Genomic DNA, 19202 nt, shown 5'->3' on the forward strand with positions numbered 1-19202 from the left:
CCCTGAAGCTAATCACCTAGCTTTTGTTGATGATCTTATGATCTTCTCCAAGGCTTTTATCAGTTCTTTTGAGAATATCATGGTTTGCCTTTAGCTCTTTGAAGACCTTTCAGGGCTCCGGAGCAACCCTACAAAGTTGCTACTATTCCTTGTAGGAGTTACTGAGCTCGAGAAAGCTTCTTTGGTTGCTATGTCTGGGTTTTTCCTTGGGCAATTTCCAATTAAATATTTAGGCCTGCCTTTGATTCCTGCTAGGCTTACCGTGCATCATTGCTCCCTCATGCTGGATCTTATGAGGAAAAAGCTTTAACTTTTTTTTTTTTAACCCAAATATTACCTAGGACCCGGGCCAGCCCCTAGCATTTTATTTATTTCCAAAAAGAATCAAAGAATACAAGGGGGGGACATCCCACCTTACCCCAAACCACGGCACACAAACGCTCAATAACCTCTCTAAGTGCACTCTTACTCTCCATACAAGAAAAGCCCGCAGGCTAAAACCTGAAGACCGGCATCCTTACCTTGTCCTCCCTAATAATACCTATGAGTCCCCCCCAAGCAGGCAGCCCTGGTGGAAGGTGAAAGAAGAGCCCATATCACACGTGTGATTAGCCAACCAATCCGTCGCTTTGTTGCTTTCCCGAAATGCGAAAGACACATTAGCCCATGTCAGAGAGACAAGTGCCAAAACTTCGTGGAACCAGTACCATCCCTTCCACAAATTACACCTCTTGAGATTGACCATTCTAACCGTGGTAGCAGAATCAGAGTTTACCACCACCTTAGCAAAACCAAGCTCCTGGCATAGACACAAACCATCCCTCAGCGCTCTAAGCTCAGCTATGGAATTAGTGCAGTCCCCATAGAAATTAGCAAAAGCTGCCAGCACCACTCCATTCTAATCCCTAATCACCCTTCCCCCTCCACCATGTCCAGGGTTCCCCTTGCAGGCTCCATCCACATTAAGCTTAATGGAGAGGAAAGGGGGACACCAATAAACAGGGATGGGGCGTTTCAGCTTTGCAGGTGGCGCCAACAGGCCAAAACACTGGAGAACTAAGTCATCCCTAGGGGATCCCAGCCGACCGACCTTGGAGGGCAGCTGAACCTCTCTTACGCATCCTTTAACTCGCTCAATAATGGAGGCTGCACTACGACACCTCTCCCCATGCCTTCTACTGTTTCTCTCCTTCCAAAGCTCCCAAACAATCAAAGTAGGCAAGATTCCAGTGATGTAAGCACTAAGACTCTTGTAGTTTCCGGACTCTTGCCAGAGCAACACCAGACTTCTGACATCCTGAGAGGGCAGAAAAGGAATGTCCAAAAGCCGGGAAAAGAAATCCCAAACCTTAGAGGCTGTACCACCAGAACCCAAGCAGTGATCCGTGGTCTCCCTCCTTTTCTGTCCACAACAGTTGCACCTAGAAGCCAGGGGAATACCAAGAGCCGTTAGAGAATCATCAGTGAGGATCCTACCCATAAGAAGCTGCCATGAAAAGAAAGCCACTTTCAGGGGCACCGCTTGACACCAGACCCATTTAGTAAAGGGTGTTCCTAGTGACCCACGCCGAACTTCATTCCATGCCGACCTTGTAGAGAAACGGCCATCACTAGCAGGAGTCCAAACCAAAACATCGTCTCTATCTGAAAGCACAAAGTTCCCTAGTGTGATGCTGCCCCTTACTGCCTCAGAGTCAATGAGGCTTAAAATGTCCTCCCTCCAAGCCCCCTCCTCATCAACCGCATCCTTAACACACATATCCAGATCCACTAGCAGCCCATTATCCACAAAATCGATCAAGGGGCCAACCTCCACCCAGTTATCCAGCTGAAAGGAGATATTGCCAGACCCAAGAAGCCACCTTGACCTCTCCAACATGAACCCCTTGAACTCCACCGTGCTACGCCAAGTCTTGGAGCCAACCCCCACCAATCCTGGCAACAAAGCATGCATATTTTTAAAGTACTTGGCTCTGAAAAAGCCACTCCACAGAGAGCGATCCTACTACACTTTCCAAAGACCTTTCAGCCTGAGGGAGAGGCCCACATCCTCAAGGAGCCGAATTCCCAGCCCCCCTTCCTCAAGAGGCCTACAAACCTTCTGCCAATTCACCCAGTGCCTGCGAGGAAAAAGCTTCAACTTCAGAAAGGAAAGCTTCTCTCTTATGCTGGTCGATTAGTTCTTGTCAAATCAGTGCTGCAATCCTTGTATATCTACTGGTTTGGCATCTCTGGTCTTCCTTCCTCCACTATCAAGTCTTTGGAATCCCTTATGGCTTCTTTTCTCTGGAAAGGCAAAGAATCTTTTAGATTTCTTCAACGTATCAAAGATGTGAATTCTACTGGTGTCATAAAGCTGATTTGGAAGATTGCCTCTAAAAAGCGTAGTATTTGGGTTGACTGGCTTCAATCAAATCCTCTTCGCAATGATTCCATTTGGACAGTCTCAGTCCCTTCTGATGCCTCTTGGGTTTGGGGCAAGGTACTTGCTCTTAGGCCCATCGCCCGGGGAGCCATTAGTTCTCAGATTGGAGATGGAAGCACTACTTATATATGGCTGGACAATTGGCACCCTTTGGGAATTCTTCTTCACTCGGTCTCTTCATGAGCCATCTACAACTGCGGTTTGAACAGACAATCTTTGGTTGCACATATTAATTCTGAAATTGACTGGGACCCTCCAGCCACTCTTCACCCAATGCTTAACAATGTGTGGAATGTGCTTCAATCCATTCATAGAAGACCCTCAGGGAGGGATGACCGAGTTATATGGTCCCCTACCACTTCTGGTTCATTCAGCTCTAAATCTGCCTGGAATCTAATTCGTGCTAGAGCCTAGAGGTACTCAGCCCCTTTGGAGAAAGCTCATTTGGTTCAAGCATCATATTGCTCGGCATTGCTTCACAGTTTGGTGAATCATCTCTAACTGCCTTCCAACGCAGTCCTTCCTTCGCCATAGACAGATTCAGGTCACTTCTTCATGTTGCCTCTGTGGTCATGGTGTTGAAGATACTGACCATCTATTCTTCGCCTGCCCCCATCTCCTTAGCCATTTGGGAAGGCATAGGAAGGTATCCTTGCTAAATGCTGGCCCCGTAGGAGGAGAGTTCTCCTCTTTGCAAGGGAATGGTTGTGGGTGGACATGACTTTTGTCGGCTCTTCTAATTGCGATACCATTGGAAAACTAGCATTCTGTGCTACTATCAATCAGATATGGATGGAGCGCAATATCCGGAAATGGATCACCAACTCCAGGCCTCTCAGGCAGATTTGGCACGCCATTTCTTTTGAAATATTAAAGCCAAACTTGCAACTATCTCCTCTGTTTGTCAGGATTCCCCAAGGAAACAGGCATATTGTTGTATACTGGGGTCTCTCATCCTCTTTTAATCAGCCCTCTCCTCCCCTTTGAGGTCTAGGGCTGTTTGTGCATTTGTGTATTTTCTTTTTCTTTCCCCTTTGGGCGCTTTTGTAGTTCTCTTTCTCTTTGGTAATGACTTCTTTATTCGCCCCAAAAAAATAAAAATGAAAAACAACAGAATGCAAATATGAACTTGCAACATGGCATTGAGAACTCCAAATGCAATACTATGCTAACATCTGCAATGCTTGAGGTTAAAGTGGCATTGAAAGTGGCATTGAGCACATTTAACTTTCAAGTTCAAATTGCAGTATTCTGTTGGAGAATTCCATATTTTGTTGGGTTCATGTTCAAGGAATGGGTATAAAAGGTCAACAGGGAAAGAATTTCTTTTATTTGACAAATGTTCCAAACATGCACCGATATCATGTTGCGTCCAGCAAAGTAATGCATGAGCAAGATCAGATGTGTTTGATGTTGTTTGATATCAAAACAGGGTCTTAGATCTGTATTTTGTTAACTGGAAATATTGTAGTACCATGGGCCCAAACTATAGGATAATTTCTAAATTAGAAGTAGTTTAGTTTTGAATCTGTTTGCAGAGCTAATGATTAGACGTGTAGGAGAGTTGAATTAGTTTTCTTTTTTCTTACAAGTTTACTTGGATAGGGGTTTTTCAAGCTGTTCTAGTCGTGGGTGAGAAGTTGAGTTAGTTCTTATTTGAAAACTAGAGTCCTTATCTTATTGGAAAAGTTGGTTAGCTGTCTAGGGTCACTATTTTATTTCTATAAATGTGGCATTCCTCCCCCACCCAATCGATGGATGAATTAGTTGAATGGAAAATTTGGATTCTTCTGATTTGTTACCAAAGAAACTGCATATAGTCCATTCTGGCTTTTCTTTCTTTTCTCCCTTCTCTTGATATGGTAATAGTATTCTCTCTCTCTGCTGCTAAATTTCTCCTCTGTCCTCCTATTTTATCTCTTTCATATTTGGACAGCCAAATATATTCCCTCCCTCTCTTGATATTTTCAATCTTTTACCTTTCTCTCTCCAATCTGTCCCCTCTTTTTTTTGTTTTGGATGAATAACAATTAAATTACGAAGAAAGGAGAAGGAATATACAAGCCCGAAGGCAAACAACCGAAGCTAGAGGCTAGCTAGGGCGCAAAATGGAAAGAGGGAGGCCCTAGGAGACAACAATGAGCCTATTCCTGGGGGTATCCATAACACAAGAGAGGGGAAGGGAGCTAACTTTAGATGAGACATCAAAAAAGATGGCATTCCAAATCTAGTCGAAAGAGTGGGATTTGGACGTCCATCTTCTAAGATTGCGTTCCGTCCAAATGTGAGAGATAGCGGCACAAAAGGCAAGCTTGCCAACCGAATCACAAATCGTCTTCCCTCTGAACGTCATATCAATCCAAATCCATTCTCTGTAGAGAGGGAGAGGGCTACGGCGGTTAGGCCAGCAATGCCGGAGAACACGGGTCCAAATGGAGGAGGCAAAGGGGCAAGAGAAGAACAGATGATCTGTATCTTCAATGCCATTCCAACAGAGGCAGCAGCTGGGAGGGACCGGCAAATGCCGGTGAATGAGGAAAGCCTGAGTAGGGAGGCAGTTCGCAAGGGCGCGCCAAGCTGTGAGACTGTGACGAGGGATGTGCCCTTTAAACCAAACAACTTTGTACCAAGGACAGGGAGTCCCTCTATGTCTAACCATATCCCAAGCGGAGTGGGAACTGAAGCTGCCCGATGGGGAAGGGAGCCACAAGATGGTGTCACCTCTACCTCAGTGTCCAGGGGGGATTGGGGGGAGGGAGCTCCAAAGATCTGCCAGGGGAGGGGGGGATGGAGGAGGTGACCAAGAGCCTCTGGTGATGATGGAGGCATCTGAGGCAGATCTGTCCAATCCAGAGGTGTAAATGTCTCGGGGGCTGACAAGAGTAGAGAGAAAACCAGAGGGGTGCCACTTGTCCAGCCAAAGAGAGGTGGACATACCATCGTTGATCCTGCAAGAAATGGCCTCACTGGCAATATGCCTCACTTGGAGGATCCTGTGCCACACCCAAGAGGAGTCAGCTACTAAGCTAACAGTCCAAATAGAGTCCCTACGGAGAGGCCCTGCATACACCCAAGAAGACCAAATGCTGGTTTTGTTGGAGAGGAGCTTCCAGATGAGCTTGATCGAACCAGCAATGTTGACATCTTTTATCCTTTGAAGCCCGAGCCCTCCTTCAGATTTGGGAAGGCAAAGGGAAGACCAGCTCTTGGGGTGAAGAAATCTGCCTGAGTCCACACCTTTCCAGAGGAAAGTACACATAATAGATTCCGCTACCTTGATGATGGCCTTGGGGAGACCAAAGACAGCGCTCCAGTAGATGTAACAAGATTGGAGAACCGATCTGATGAGCTCGAGCCGCCCTGCATAGGATAGAAGTTTGGCTTTCCAAAGCTGAAGCCTCTTACGGAGGAGATCTAAAATGGGGGAGCAATGGTGGGCTGTAAGTCTAGCAGGGATAAGGGGAAGGCCAAGGTATCGGACGGGAAGGGTGCCGAGGGTAAAGCCGGTGAGGGCGGTGAGGGAGGCTATGGTGGTGTCTGAAACCCCAACAAGGAAGATATGGGACTTGAGGAGGTTGATGCGGAGGCCGAAGAGGTCCTGGAAAAGGCGAAGGGAGGACATGATGGTCTCAATGGAGAGGGGGTCAGCCTTGGAGAAGATCATGAGATCATTGGCGAAGGCAAGGTGGGTCAAACTGGTAGGCTTACACTTGGGGATGGGGGAGATGAGGTGAAGGTCAGTTTTGGATTGGATAGAGCGAGAGAGAACCTCCAAGGATAAGCAAAAAAGGAAGGGGGGGAGGGGGCAGCCTTGGCGAATACCAACGGAGGAAGGGAAGAAACCAGCAGGGCTGCCATTCAGAAGAGGAGTGAATCCAGTTAACGAAGATGGGAGGAAAGGACATATTGAGAAGAACTTTGGTGATGAAATCCCAACGGATGGAGTCAAAAGCCTTATGGATATCAATTTTCAGGAGGGCAGATGGGGAGTGAGATTTACGATCGAAACCTCGGACAATTTCCTGGCAAAGGATGATATTGTCCACGATGCTTCGCCCAAAGATGAAGGCGGGCTGTTTGGGGCTAACAAGGGAGTCGATGTCAAGATGAAGGCGGTTGGTGAGGACTTTGGCAATGAACTTGTAGAGGAGATTACAAAGGGAGATGGGCCTGAAATCGGACATAGAAGAGGCTCCAGGAGACTTGGGGATGAGGCAAAGAAAGGTATGGTTGATGCTATGGATCTAGTGGGGGTTGAAGAAGAAGCTCTTGATGGCTTTGGTTAGCTCGCCACCAATGATGTCCCAACAAGCGGAGAAGAACCCCATGCTGAAGCCATCCGGGCCGGGAGCTTTGCTAGCCTTATGGGAGCGAATAGCAGAGGCAATCTCAGAATCAGAGGGGATGGAGCTAAGGGAATTTAGAAGGTGGGAAGGGATGAATTTGTTTAAGAGGTTTTCAAGGAAGGTGGATTGGTAGGGTTGGATGGGGGCTGAAAATATCCTTGAAATAGGCCACGGCTTCAGATTTGATGGCATCCACAAAGGAGAGGGTAGAGCCATCAGAGGAGGTAAGGGAGAGGATGGAATTGGAGTTGGAGTGGGCTTTAAGGGAGTGATGAAAGAAGGCGGTGTTCGAGTCACCAAGCTCAAGTCATTTGATGCGGGATTTTTGTTTAAGGAAGCTTTCTTCTTGGAAAAGCGCAGAGGACAGCTCAGAAGCAACAAGTCTCTTCCTCTGCGAGGGAGGAATTGAGAGGGTCAGACTGAAGACGGGATTGAATGGAGGAGAAGGTGTCACAACAAGAGGAGACACGAGAGGAAATGTTACCAAAAGTGGAGGAGTTCCTGGATTTGAGGGCTGCTTTGACATTTTTGAGCTTTAAGGAGAAGGCTAGGAGGGGGGAGGAGAAGGAATGGACAGGAATGTCCCAAGCAGTCTGAACAACAGGGAGAAAGTCTGGGTGAGAGATCCACATGTCAAAGAATTTGAAGGGCTTAGGACCAAATTATAAGTAGGGGAGGACAAAAAGAGAGATGGGGGAGTGTTCAGAAAGGCCTGGAAGGTTAAAAGAGGCATAGGAGGAGGGGAGGAAGGAGAGCCAAGGTTCATTTACGAGAACTTTGTCAAGCTTGCAGGCAACTCTGTTGGGGCCAGAGCACTTATTGTGCCAAGAAAAGTCAGCACCCGACCATCTGAGGTCGTTTAGCCCAGAGTCCTCAAGGCAAGAGTTGAAGGCATCAACGGCATGGTGGTCTATGGGGGAGCCACCCAACTTTTTCATGGCTGAATCTGACGACATTGAAGTCTCCCCCAATGCCCCAAGGAGAGAATCCAACGGGCGAGGAAAGGGAATGGATGTCGTCCCATAAGGGGAGCCGATCCGGGTGACGGTTGAAGGCATAAACCACGGTGAAAAAGAAGAGATGGTTATCTAGGTGGTCGGAGATATTAAGGTGGAGGAATTGGGGGGAGGAGGAGATGACAGAAATATGGAATTTGGAGGGATCCCAGAGAACCCAAATACGGCCGTTGGGAGAGTGGTCGTAGTTGGTTAGGAGGGACCAGGAGGGGGCTAAGGAAGATACGAGAGGAGTTGGGCTCAAGAACCTTGGTTTCAAGAAGGCAGCAGAGAGGGGATTTGGAAGATTTTAGGCGGGAGCGAATTTCAGCATGTTTGGCCGGGGCATTAAGGCCACGGACATTCCAAATGGTCCAAGGGATCATAAGCAAGGAGGAGGGGGAGGCAGCCAACCCATTGTGGGACTAACACGGGAACCGGGGGGGACATTGCGGGCCCGCAGGCGATACTCTCTCAAGGGAGGAAAGCAGACAAGAGGGAGGAAGGTGCAGGAACCAGAAAGGGGGCCAAGGGTTGAACCAAGTGGTTCAGCAGGGGTTCAAGGCTAGACCCGGTTTGAGAAAAGGATTTGGGAGCAGTACGATGAGGGGGGCTAGTTATCGGGTCGGGTAGGGAGGGTGTTGCGTGACAGTGGGGCATAATGAGGGATGGGGTAAAAGTGGGGGTAGGAGGACACGTGGAAAGGTGATTTGCTAGGGGGGGAGGGTTGACTAGGGGAGACCTCGTTAACGGCGAGGGCAGGGAGGGACGAAAGCTAAAAGGGGAAGGACAAGGGGGATAAGCAGAGGGGGGGTTTTGTCTTTGGTTAACAAAAGGGTTAGAGGTGGACTTCGAAGGCGAAGTGGAGGTAGTAGGCAGATCTGCAGGGGTAAGGGAGGCAACAGGCAGCTCTGCAGGGTAAGCCTGCAACTTGGCATCAGGGTACTTCGAAGGCCCAGGAGGGGCAGGCGAGACTGTGAAGTCGCAATCAGCGTCGTGCTCGAGAGACTGGAGAATTGCGAACCTGTTGTGGCCAGGATCAGGAGTTCTGCAAGTTTGGTGGGCATCGGGCAGCTCGCCACTGGTTGGGGCCACGTCAGAGGCCTGAGGAGGATTCCGGTGGCGGTGTCTTTTCTTTCTCCGGCCACGGGAGGGTGCAGGAGAGGCTTCTGTCCCCTCCTTTGATCCTACCTGTTTAGGAAAAAGATCTCTCTCTCACCTCCAACAGCCCCCATCTCCTAATTTCTCTCTTCCCTAAACTCCATCGACACCTTTTTCTTTCCCCTTTATTTTTTCTTTAAATTCTCATCTTGCGGTTGAATTAATTCTTAATCTTAATTCTGGAAAATCAAATTGAATTCTTTCGATATATATGCTTTAATCTGAACCATTAGATCTGAGATCAGATCTGAGTAATCTTAACCATCAGATCTGGTTGATCTGGGCAATAGCAGCCCTTGAAATACAATCTTGGAGAATGTCCCATCACATGCAGATCCATCTAAACTCTAAGCGATCTGCAATCTGCATCACAAGGGTATGTTGGCTGAAATGAAAGGCACAGGTATCATAGATGCCACTACATCATTCATGTGCCAAGCCCCAAATAGTATGGGTAATACAGGATTCATGCAGCAAACAACAAGTAGTTGCGAAATTTCTTAGTTGAGTTGAGTTGATCTCTCCCTGGTTATCCCGAATTCGTTAATTGAGACTCAATTATTGTGTTGGACATTGTTTACTGCTTATTGCAGTGTCCTATCTTGGAGGCATTGTCTAATTTATAGAAAATCATGGCTTTTGGTATACATTGCTCTTGGTATAATCGCTCACATATTTTCTCAGTTGAAAGATAACCATTCACATATTTGTTTTCTCTTATTCGGGCCAACACTCAATATGAGAGAATGAAGGGATCACTGACCGGAAGGAAGAAGTATTAATTATTGCTCTTGCAAATTTATATACTTTGTCACACTGTTCAAGATGCTGAAATGGGGTTGTGAATACCAAGGAATTATTTATTGGCAGAAAGAGGAGATATAAAATCAACTTAATAATTAGAACTTAATATGCGGTCAAAGAATGTTGGTGGAATGGTGTTCATTGTTGTGGATAAACTTTATCAAATGCAAATATGGTGTAACGAACAATTGTTGCATCTCAAGAAGAGTGAGTTCAGCTGCAGTACAGGTGTGGAAAGGAATTATGTGGTGTCGTGATTCCCTATTGTCAGCTAAAAATTGAGAATGGTAGAAGGATCAGATTTTGGGGTTGCAACTAGATTGGTGTTGGTCCACTTTGTGAGTAACCCAATCTTTATAAGCTGGTCTCAATGAATAATGTGCTAAACAATTGGCCTGTTTTTTTGAAATCTTGATGGGACGGTTGGCAACTGTAAGAATTTTGGTGGATCGAGAGTATGATTACCATTGTCTCCTTAATCAATGGAGTGAGGCTCCTAGTGATTTGATGGAGGGAGGAGGTACAAGAGATTTTGGGAACTAAGTGGCAGAAGCATTTTTTTTCCTGTGTAATCCGACCATAAAGTTTTTGTTCAAGTGAGTGGAAGATTCTTTTGGGTGACTTTTGGTCTGGATCTATCCCCCACCAAGGCTAGAAGCATTTCTTGAGTTATTGTTCTTGAGAGAGCACTAACACCGGACCTTCCTAGTAATGCGTATAAGGGGGATGAAATTGTAGCACATCTTTTTTCTTTGCCATGAAGTTGCAGTGTTCCGGTGCTTTTTATTTGATAAAATTTGAGATTGTTTGGAGCCCACCAAGCAATGTATATGAACTCTTTCCATCCTGTTGAAGATCCCATAAGCACCTGGCTGATGATTCCCTGGAAAATGGCACCATATGCAATATGGAGGGGCCAGAGCCAAAAAGAGGTTGACCCACTTCAGTTGGACAAGAGCTCCAGAAAATGATGATTCATTGCATACCAGGTCACTTTAATGGATAAAGACAGAGGTGAAAAGGACATGATATAGGTTCAACACTTGTAAGGTTATGATCCATTATTGATAACGCGCCCTTAAACTATTCAAGGACCAGTTTCTGCCCTCCCCCCTCTCTTCTTTTTAAGCGGTGTGCCTCATCAGTAGTAGATCTGTGAAGTTTGTTTTGAGTACATGTGGTGCCAACTATGAGCCTTTTGTATTTTGGCTTCTTTGCAAATGGGGATTTTACCTCTCAGTATAACGACCCCCTTTTCCACTTTCTGGTTGGGGGTGAGTGGATGCTAATATGCTACAGAATATGGCAAAATAATTAAGGGAAGAATTTCTCACCACGCCCATACCCATAGCCTTACCAACACACCATGTACTTTCTGCCTCATTGACTGATGATATGGCAAGTTGACTGTTGGATAAATAGGGGATGCTTGGATGTTTCACGTATCAAATTTGGTGCCCTGTTCCAAGACTCCCAACCATGTGATTTACTTCGTTTCCTCATTTGCATTTTAATAAATAAAATGGCTTTTCCCCCTTTGTTTTTCAACAGTTTCTGTTGAGTTCACTTTCTTTGGTTTGTCAGCATTGCTCAAATATGTTGAAGACCTTAATAGTGACATGTGGATATGGTAGATAGACCTGAATGTTTAGCCATTATTTTTTGATGATGTGGATGATATGATCACCAAATTTGGGCCATAATGAACGGTCATGTGATAGTTATTGCGGGCGTGGTGGAAAGGATTCCGAGTATGGGCGTGGCGAGCCCTCGCTTTCATAAATTAAATGATAGAAAAGGTGATGGATTCAAGCTAACATCTTAGCAGGTTTCAGAATCCTCTCACTGGCAGAATCACATATGGAAACAACCAGCAAAGTAAACTGATGCTAGCTCCCGACAAATCTGATCAGCCCTAAATTAACAGTATTAATAGGTCTCCCTAGGGTCTTCAATCCCCCCAAAACTGTCACTAATCCAACGGTAGGATGGAAAGATAATGTATGATTACCGTAATAGTACCTAGGTTTCATAATTAGCAACCTAGCTGTAACTCCACTTCAAGACAGCAACTCACCATCAAATTAACAGCAGATCACCCACTTAATAACTAGAACATGATGTATAGAAATCAACCTCATCTGATGGACAGATTCCATGATTCAATAGTTGCAAAAAAGTAGTAAAAGGGTTGAATTCGGCAACTACCCATATCTCCCTAAACAAAGGTCAAGTTACTTTGGTAATGCAGAATGGATCTCAGACCAGGGAAGAACCAGTGGGGGATCAATTGCAATAGGATCGCATATAGGGATAAACTAATATTGACAACCGAATTTTCTAACACTTTTTCTTTTTACATATGAAAGACGAAATAAAAGGGATATGACCTTGGATTCACCACTAAAGGCCCATGGGAATGGAATCATCACCAAACCCAACCTATTGCTTCACCACAGTCCAAGGAACTACATCATCACTGACCCAAAGAGGGGAAATCCCAATTTCTTAGTAACTCAATTCATAGGGGAGTTTTATGACCCCTCTTTTTATAAATTATAACTTCCATAACAATCCCAAAAATAGGAAACCACTACGTATGGTAGAAGAATCCCTTACAACTTAAGTCTCTCTACAAAATAAAAACCATCTAGAACATTACAAATTAGAAACTATGGCTGGATTGTAGCATATCTATCCAGCTCTTCTAGAAAGACCACTAAAATTAAGAATACAAGTTACTAAAATATTAACTAAAACTAATCTCATATAGGCTTTAAATCTCTAATAGTTGGGCTTATAGAATGGCCCATTACAATAGAAAAGCAAAAAATACTAAGCCCATGGCCTATATTACCCATTGAACACTCAAAATTAAACATATTGGCCCATTCTTGGGTAGTTTGACGACCTAGTTTTCTTCTGGCCTTCTTGTTATCTTGAACTACATTATAAGGTCGATGGTGGCATAGGAACAGTCTTATAAACCTTCAAAACTTCAGTCCATGGCAATGGCTAGATTTTCCAGAACAGGAAAACTTCAAAATAGCAACTATCAGAAATAGTAACTACCCAAAACAATCAATCCACAGGTCAGATCAGTCCCATGGTACAGTTGAATGAAGACTACGTTAGGTGAAACAACACTTCATAAACTCACCTTGATCCGCTGGCTGGATGAATCACAAACAATACCTCATTGATGCTGGCCAATTAGAGCAGACAATAGTAACCGCAGGCCTCCTCCTTTGAAAACCAAACTCAGTCATAAGAGGAACATGTGCCACAGTAAGAGGTCATCACAGCAGCCTCAAACAGTGATAAATCAAAGCAAAAACTCCAGAACTAATGGTGTGCATAGGACTGAGAATTTCAGAACCAGAAAAGAAGAAGAAGGGATATGACCAAGGCCCCTCACCTATGGTCTTGGTCAGTCTCTCACCCCCACCAGTCTCTCACAGCAAAGGCAACAATAGTCAATCACTTTCTTTTTTTTTTTGTAACTTCATCTAATTGGGGGGTGTTGTTACAGCCCCTCTTTTCCCCCCTTTGCGTGGAGAAGGAAAACCCCTACACAAGTGGTACAAGCTTAAAATAGAAACTATTCTTAATCTAAGATCCAACTTCTAGATACAACTCAAATTAGAAAGTAAGCGATAGAAACTACCTGTAAGTAGTAGGTGGACTTTATAAGAGAGTCCTACCTAATTACAATAGATTGCAATCTGACATAAAATAGGAACTATTATGTAGTAACAACCTACTACTAAACATGTAGTAAATAGAAACAAATAATAAGCTCTTATAATAACTCTCCACGCAATGCATGACTGTTGTAATGGGCATAAACCTGTCCCATGATAGTGGATCAAAATATGGGCTTGATGTGGCCTGTGCTGGTTGTTGGCCTTCTTCTCTTCCACCTCCTTTGATCTAACATCAAAAAGGGTAACAAGGTGTCTTTGCTCCTCATTTGGATCTTTAATCTCTCTCTGTTGTATTTTTGTATTAGATTTTGTATTGAAAATTACCATTAAAAAGTTATAAAAAGGTGCCATTTTTTTTCTTTACTGCATACAAGGAAGGCGTGATCTTTGATTGTCTTAAGCTTACATGGTCATGGACATTCATAATCTGTTGGAAGAATTTCAGTATCAGCTGTTAAACAAATTATCTTTTTATTTTTTGTTCAGTGGTCTGAAAGGAGGAGGATTGATATTGCGGGATTGTTATCCTCTTTTTTAAGAGCAAACCTACAAGCTTATGACCCGATCTTCTCTATGACCTTGAGATACCTGATAAGGTCCTCCATCAACTCTAGTTGCCCAGATTTCTTAATATTTTTATTTTGCTAACAAAATTTATATACTTCTTGTTTGATGAAATCTTAGATTGTTTGTTTGAATATTGTGCAGTATACATAAAGGATTTTGCTTTCGTCAGGGCATTTCATCACCCATTTCAGATCTTACTGAGAGGTTGCTCCTTGAGGAACGTGACCCTCCAGCAACATCCCAGGAGAGCCTGTATGAAGCACCTCCATTTGATGAGGTATGTACTTAATAAAATAACCTTTTTTTTAAGTCTTTCTTAAGATTTATATCAAGTTCTTGATTTCAAATTTAGGTTGATATTCAAGCCCTTGCACATGCTGTGGAGCTTACAAGACAAGGTGCAGTTGATAGCTTGCGCTTTGCTAAAGGCGATTTGTACCAGGCATTTCAGGTTATATTTCAATTTTTTTTGTCCATCACACTCTGTAGCTTTGTTAAGACTAGTAGTTTCAGGGGTATATTTGTATATAACCACATCGTTTATATGTTCATTCTGTTATTTGTATAAGGCCAGGGGCCTCTGTGTAATTACCTATTCTTTTCAATATAAACTAGTATGTCTCTAGTTTGAGACACAACTCAACAATCCCAAAATCGTGCTTGCTCTCTTGGAGCTTTTCTCTCTTCTTCTTCTACTCTAAAACATAACATGGTATCAGAGCTTATTGTTCCTGGAGTTTGAAGATGATAGAAGGTTGTTTGGAAGGCTAAGAGTTAGTTTTTTTCTCTTGGTTCTTGTTGGTGTTTGAAGAAAACCCTAGGGTATCTTCACAGATCTGTTTCTCCCTTGTTTGGAATCCAAATGGAGAGCAACCAAGTGCTCTAGTTTCATTTGGAATTCCTCTTTCTTCCCATTGTCTCATCTCAAGTCTCTTGGAAGCATCAAAGGGTCGGAACTGCATTTCGGCCAGGCTTGTTCTATCTGTTTTTTTCCACCAGCCAGGGTACTTGATTGGAAAAAGCTCTTCACTAGAGCTTTGTTTGGGGGATTTTTTGGGCTACTCAGTATCGTTTTTTGGTAAGGAAGGTTTCTCCTTTTTATTCCGCTGCTGTTTGATGATCGTGTGAGGTTCTACAAGCCTTTTCAAGTTTTTTGTCACTGTTTGTCCCCATTTTTTACTGCTGTTTTTTGAGAAGTTGTTTTGCTTGAGGTGCTGTTGTTTGGGTCTTTCAAGTGTTTGACTTAAGGTCAAGATGGGTGAAAAAAATGTTGAAACAGCCTTGCCTCCACCTCTGTCATATGAGAACCCAAATGTTCAACTTCCCATTGTCAAGCTTGATAATAAAAATTACTTGGATTGGTCACGATCTATGAAGCTGATTCTTCGGAGTCAAGGGAAGTTGGGGTACATATCCGGGAGCATTAAGACTCCCCCCTCTACTGATCCAGAGTACTTTAAATGGGAAACCGAAAACTCCCTTGTGATGACTTGGCTTATTTTTTCAATAAAGCCGGAGATTGGAAGAAGGTTTATGAGCAAGGAGATTGCCAAAGACATTTGGGATAGTGTTGCTCGTATTTTTTATAGAGTGGGAGACTCTACAAAGGTTTATCAACTCCTCCAACAGATTGTTAGCTTGCGACAGGGTGATAAAAGTATCTCTGAATACTATAGTCTTGTTGTGGGACTTTGGGAGGAGTATGATTACTACAGAGATCTCCAGTTGTGTCCTGATGATGAGCCCAAAGTGCATCAGTTGTTTGAGAAGGAGAGGGTCTTGTTCCTTCTTGGAGGTCTTAACCCTGAATTAGAACCTTTAAGGGTGCAGATCCTTGGCCGACCCAGTCTTCCCTCACTGGAGGAGGTGTGTGGTTATCTACAGAGGAGACCCATAGGGGTGCTATGGAGACCACTCCCACTGTTGAGCACTCTGATCTTGTTTCTTCCATTCCTCAGGACCGGACTCCCTCCACTAAGGGAGCTGGTAAGGGCATATTCTCCTGTGACTATTGTGGCAAGCCTGGGCACAAGAAGGATTTTTGCTGGGATCTTCACTGGAAGCCATCCTCTGTTTCATCTGGGAGACAGAAAGGAAAGAAGAAGAATGGGCCTAGGGTTCATGTTGGAATTCATGAGTCTGATCCATCCTCTCTCTCCAAGGAAGACATAGCTGCATTTCGCCGGATTGTAGCCCACATGGATGGTTCCTCCTCTGCTACTACCACTACTTCCACTACTCTACAGGTCTCTACCTCCTCTGGCACCACTCCCTGGGTCATTGACTCAGGTGCCACTGATCATGACTAGTAGGTCTCAGCTTTATGATTCCTATTCTGTTTGTTCTGGGAAAGATAAGGTAAAAATTGTTGATGGTTCCCTTTCTTCCATTTCTGGTAAGGGAGATGTCCATATTACTCCATTTATACCTTTGAAGTCTATCTTTCATGTTCCAAACGTTGCTACTATCTCCTTTCAGTTAGCCAATTGACTAAATCTTTGAATTGCTTTGTCACTTTCTTTCCTACCCATTATCTCTTTCAGGATTTGGTGACGAAGAGGGTGATTGGCAGTGGACGTGAAGTAGATGGCTTATATGTTTTGGACACCTATGCCTCCCCTATTGCGAAAGCTCAATCTTATGTGTGGGTAAGATGGTGGACGTACACAGGAGTATAGTTTGCTTTGGCATCGTCGTTTGGGACACCCTTCCTTTTTTGTTATGAGGAAACTATTGTCACATTTATTTACCTCTTTTCCTATCAATTATGTTTTTCATTGTGAACCTTGTCTTTTTGCAAAAAGTTGTAAGACAGTTTATGTCACACCCCAGCCCGGTTCATAAGGGCCAAGTGTGACAGGATGTCTTTGACATCCAACCAACCCCAAGGATTGCAAGTGCAGTACTCCATTTACAAACATATCTCACAAATACAGTAATCAGAGGCAGCGGAAACAATTTAAATAATAGAGGTAACATCAGTAATAAGAGAAGTCTAAGTGATATTTCATTTATATAAAGGATAAAGCTTGTGATACAACTATACAGTTCTCAAAAATACCACAAGGTAAAACTATACAAGAAACTATACTATAACTATACAAAAGTGTTTATAAGCACAAAAGAGTAGGGAGATAGCCTGGTCTGTCAGACCAAGATCAAGAGAATGCGCAATCATCACATGCGCACGAAGCATCGTGCACTTCATACTCCAACGCTGCAACTCCACCACCAGAAGTAACCAAGTCATATGAAAAATAAGGATATCCACAGGGGTGAGCTCCACTGAGCCCAGTAAAGGAAACACACAAGCAAGTGCAAATAGTCCATGATGAATGATCTAGAACTAAGAATGCTTCTAACAACAATACTAAATCTCATGAGGTATAAATGCTACTGTAATAGAATGCTAGCCTCGGTCCCGGAAACACATAACCAGACATCAGTCACCCGAGCGAAACCATTCTACTACGGTGGAAACCCGCCAGTTCCGGCATGAACTCATCGGACCCTAGTAGACCCCCAATGACTAACCCGACTGTTTGTTCCCACAAGGGAGTACACACGCTAACATGGGACAGTGAATGGCATTCCGGAATTTATCCTTCGGATCTACCACGGGTTATCCAACACCTCAACCCCTGTTGGTAAGAGTCGTAGCATTGGGTTCATGTCAATCCTAACCATATGCATACTATCATGATGACATATGAATCATAATAGATAATACAACAATTCTGTCCAACAACATCATCATCGTAATAAATTCCAAGAATCAAGTAATAAATGCAAATGCAATATGGAAATGCAACCTAAAATCATACACATCTAATGTAAAGAAGTTAAAGCTAACAAAAATACATGATCAGTGTTATTAATATGATGCATGACATGGCAACCATAACAAACCGAAATTATTTATCCCAAACACGCCGAAATTAAAGTCAAAATCCCCTTACCTGATACGATTGACTAGCCTAGGTCAGGAAAACTCTAGCAATCCAGACAAGAACGGGCAAAAACAGTCCAAGAATCACATAAAACACCACATATTAGAGTCAGGAGTAAGCTAAGGTCAAACCCAAGCATTGAGGGGCATTTTGGTCCAAAAATGTTGAACTGGATTCAGAGACCAGACCAATCGGTCGACCGGTTGCAGACCTGCAACTGAATCCGATTGAAAGGGCAGAATTGGGGGTTTTGTTCCAATTGCATGGATCTTCACATGCAAGGGTCCAATTTCACTTTTCAAACCTATTCTAAGGTGGGTCAATCCGATTAATAGATTAATTAAAAAAAAAACTAACATCACTTTGGGGGTTTAACAAATAAACCCCAATTTAGTAACCTAGGGTTCATAATTGAACAATTCAGCTAGGAATTGGGTTCCTAAGATGGAACATTCAGGTCATAGTCTCACCTGAACCATTAACTGATTTTAAACAGGGTTTATATACTGAAATTGGTTAACTAAACCTAAAATTTCTAAGCTTTAATGGCTGATTAGGGTTTAGGGGTTAATTAGGACTGAAGATTGGAGAAAAGCAAGATGGGAAGAGCTGAAATTAGGGCCTACCTGAGTACAGCAGTGAAATCAGTGTATAAACAGCTTCGAAATGTGCAGCAAAGTGTGTAATTGAACTCCAAAGCTCCAATTTCAGGTGTAGAATCAAAGCCCCATGTATAGGTGTTCTTCTCCCTTCTTCCTCTTCTCTATTCTCCTTCTTTTCTATTTCTTCTCTAAGCTTCCCCAAGGCTGAATCAGTTTCTTATGTCTTAGGATTTGTAAATAGTGAAAATTGGTTTATATTTATAGTGGTTTAGTTAGGGGCTGTTTGCTTAATTAAACAAAAATCTGTTTTTATAATCTACTTCTTAAAACTGATTTTAATTAGAAATTTGTACTAATTAGCTTCTTTAAATATAAAGTGATGTCATATGACATCAGGGGTAATGCAAGTATGGGTAACTGCTGGAAATAGGATTCCCCACTGGGGATGTAGGTCCCACAAGTGGAAATGACTATTCTGCCCCTATAATTCATTTTAAGTAAATATATAATATATATACTAGCAAGATGGGATCCTTACCTGGCACTCGGCCTAAGACAGAGAGAGGCTCCGCAGGCCATCAATCCAGCATGCCAAGCTATGCGTTGTCTTCCGCTAGACACCTCAGACTCATTTAAGGCCAAGGT

General features: G+C 43.6%; 1 protein-coding gene across 3 annotated transcripts in view; it reads left to right on the plus strand.

Annotated features, from left to right (window-relative positions):
• Window positions 1-19202, plus strand: part of LOC122662056 — an 83363-nt gene that overhangs the window by 26224 nt on the left and 37937 nt on the right. For all 3 annotated transcript variants that reach the window (XM_043857610.1, XM_043857612.1, XM_043857613.1), the window contains exons 4-6: window positions 13925-14034; window positions 14147-14282; window positions 14358-14456. In XM_043857610.1, coding sequence (XP_043713545.1) covers window positions 13925-14034; window positions 14147-14282; window positions 14358-14456 — 345 coding nt within the window. The remainder of the gene's footprint in view (window positions 1-13924; window positions 14035-14146; window positions 14283-14357; window positions 14457-19202) is intronic.

Source organism: Telopea speciosissima, chromosome 5, assembly GCF_018873765.1.
Source record: "Telopea speciosissima isolate NSW1024214 ecotype Mountain lineage chromosome 5, Tspe_v1, whole genome shotgun sequence".
In the NCBI taxonomy this organism is placed as follows: domain Eukaryota; kingdom Viridiplantae; phylum Streptophyta; class Magnoliopsida; order Proteales; family Proteaceae; genus Telopea; species Telopea speciosissima.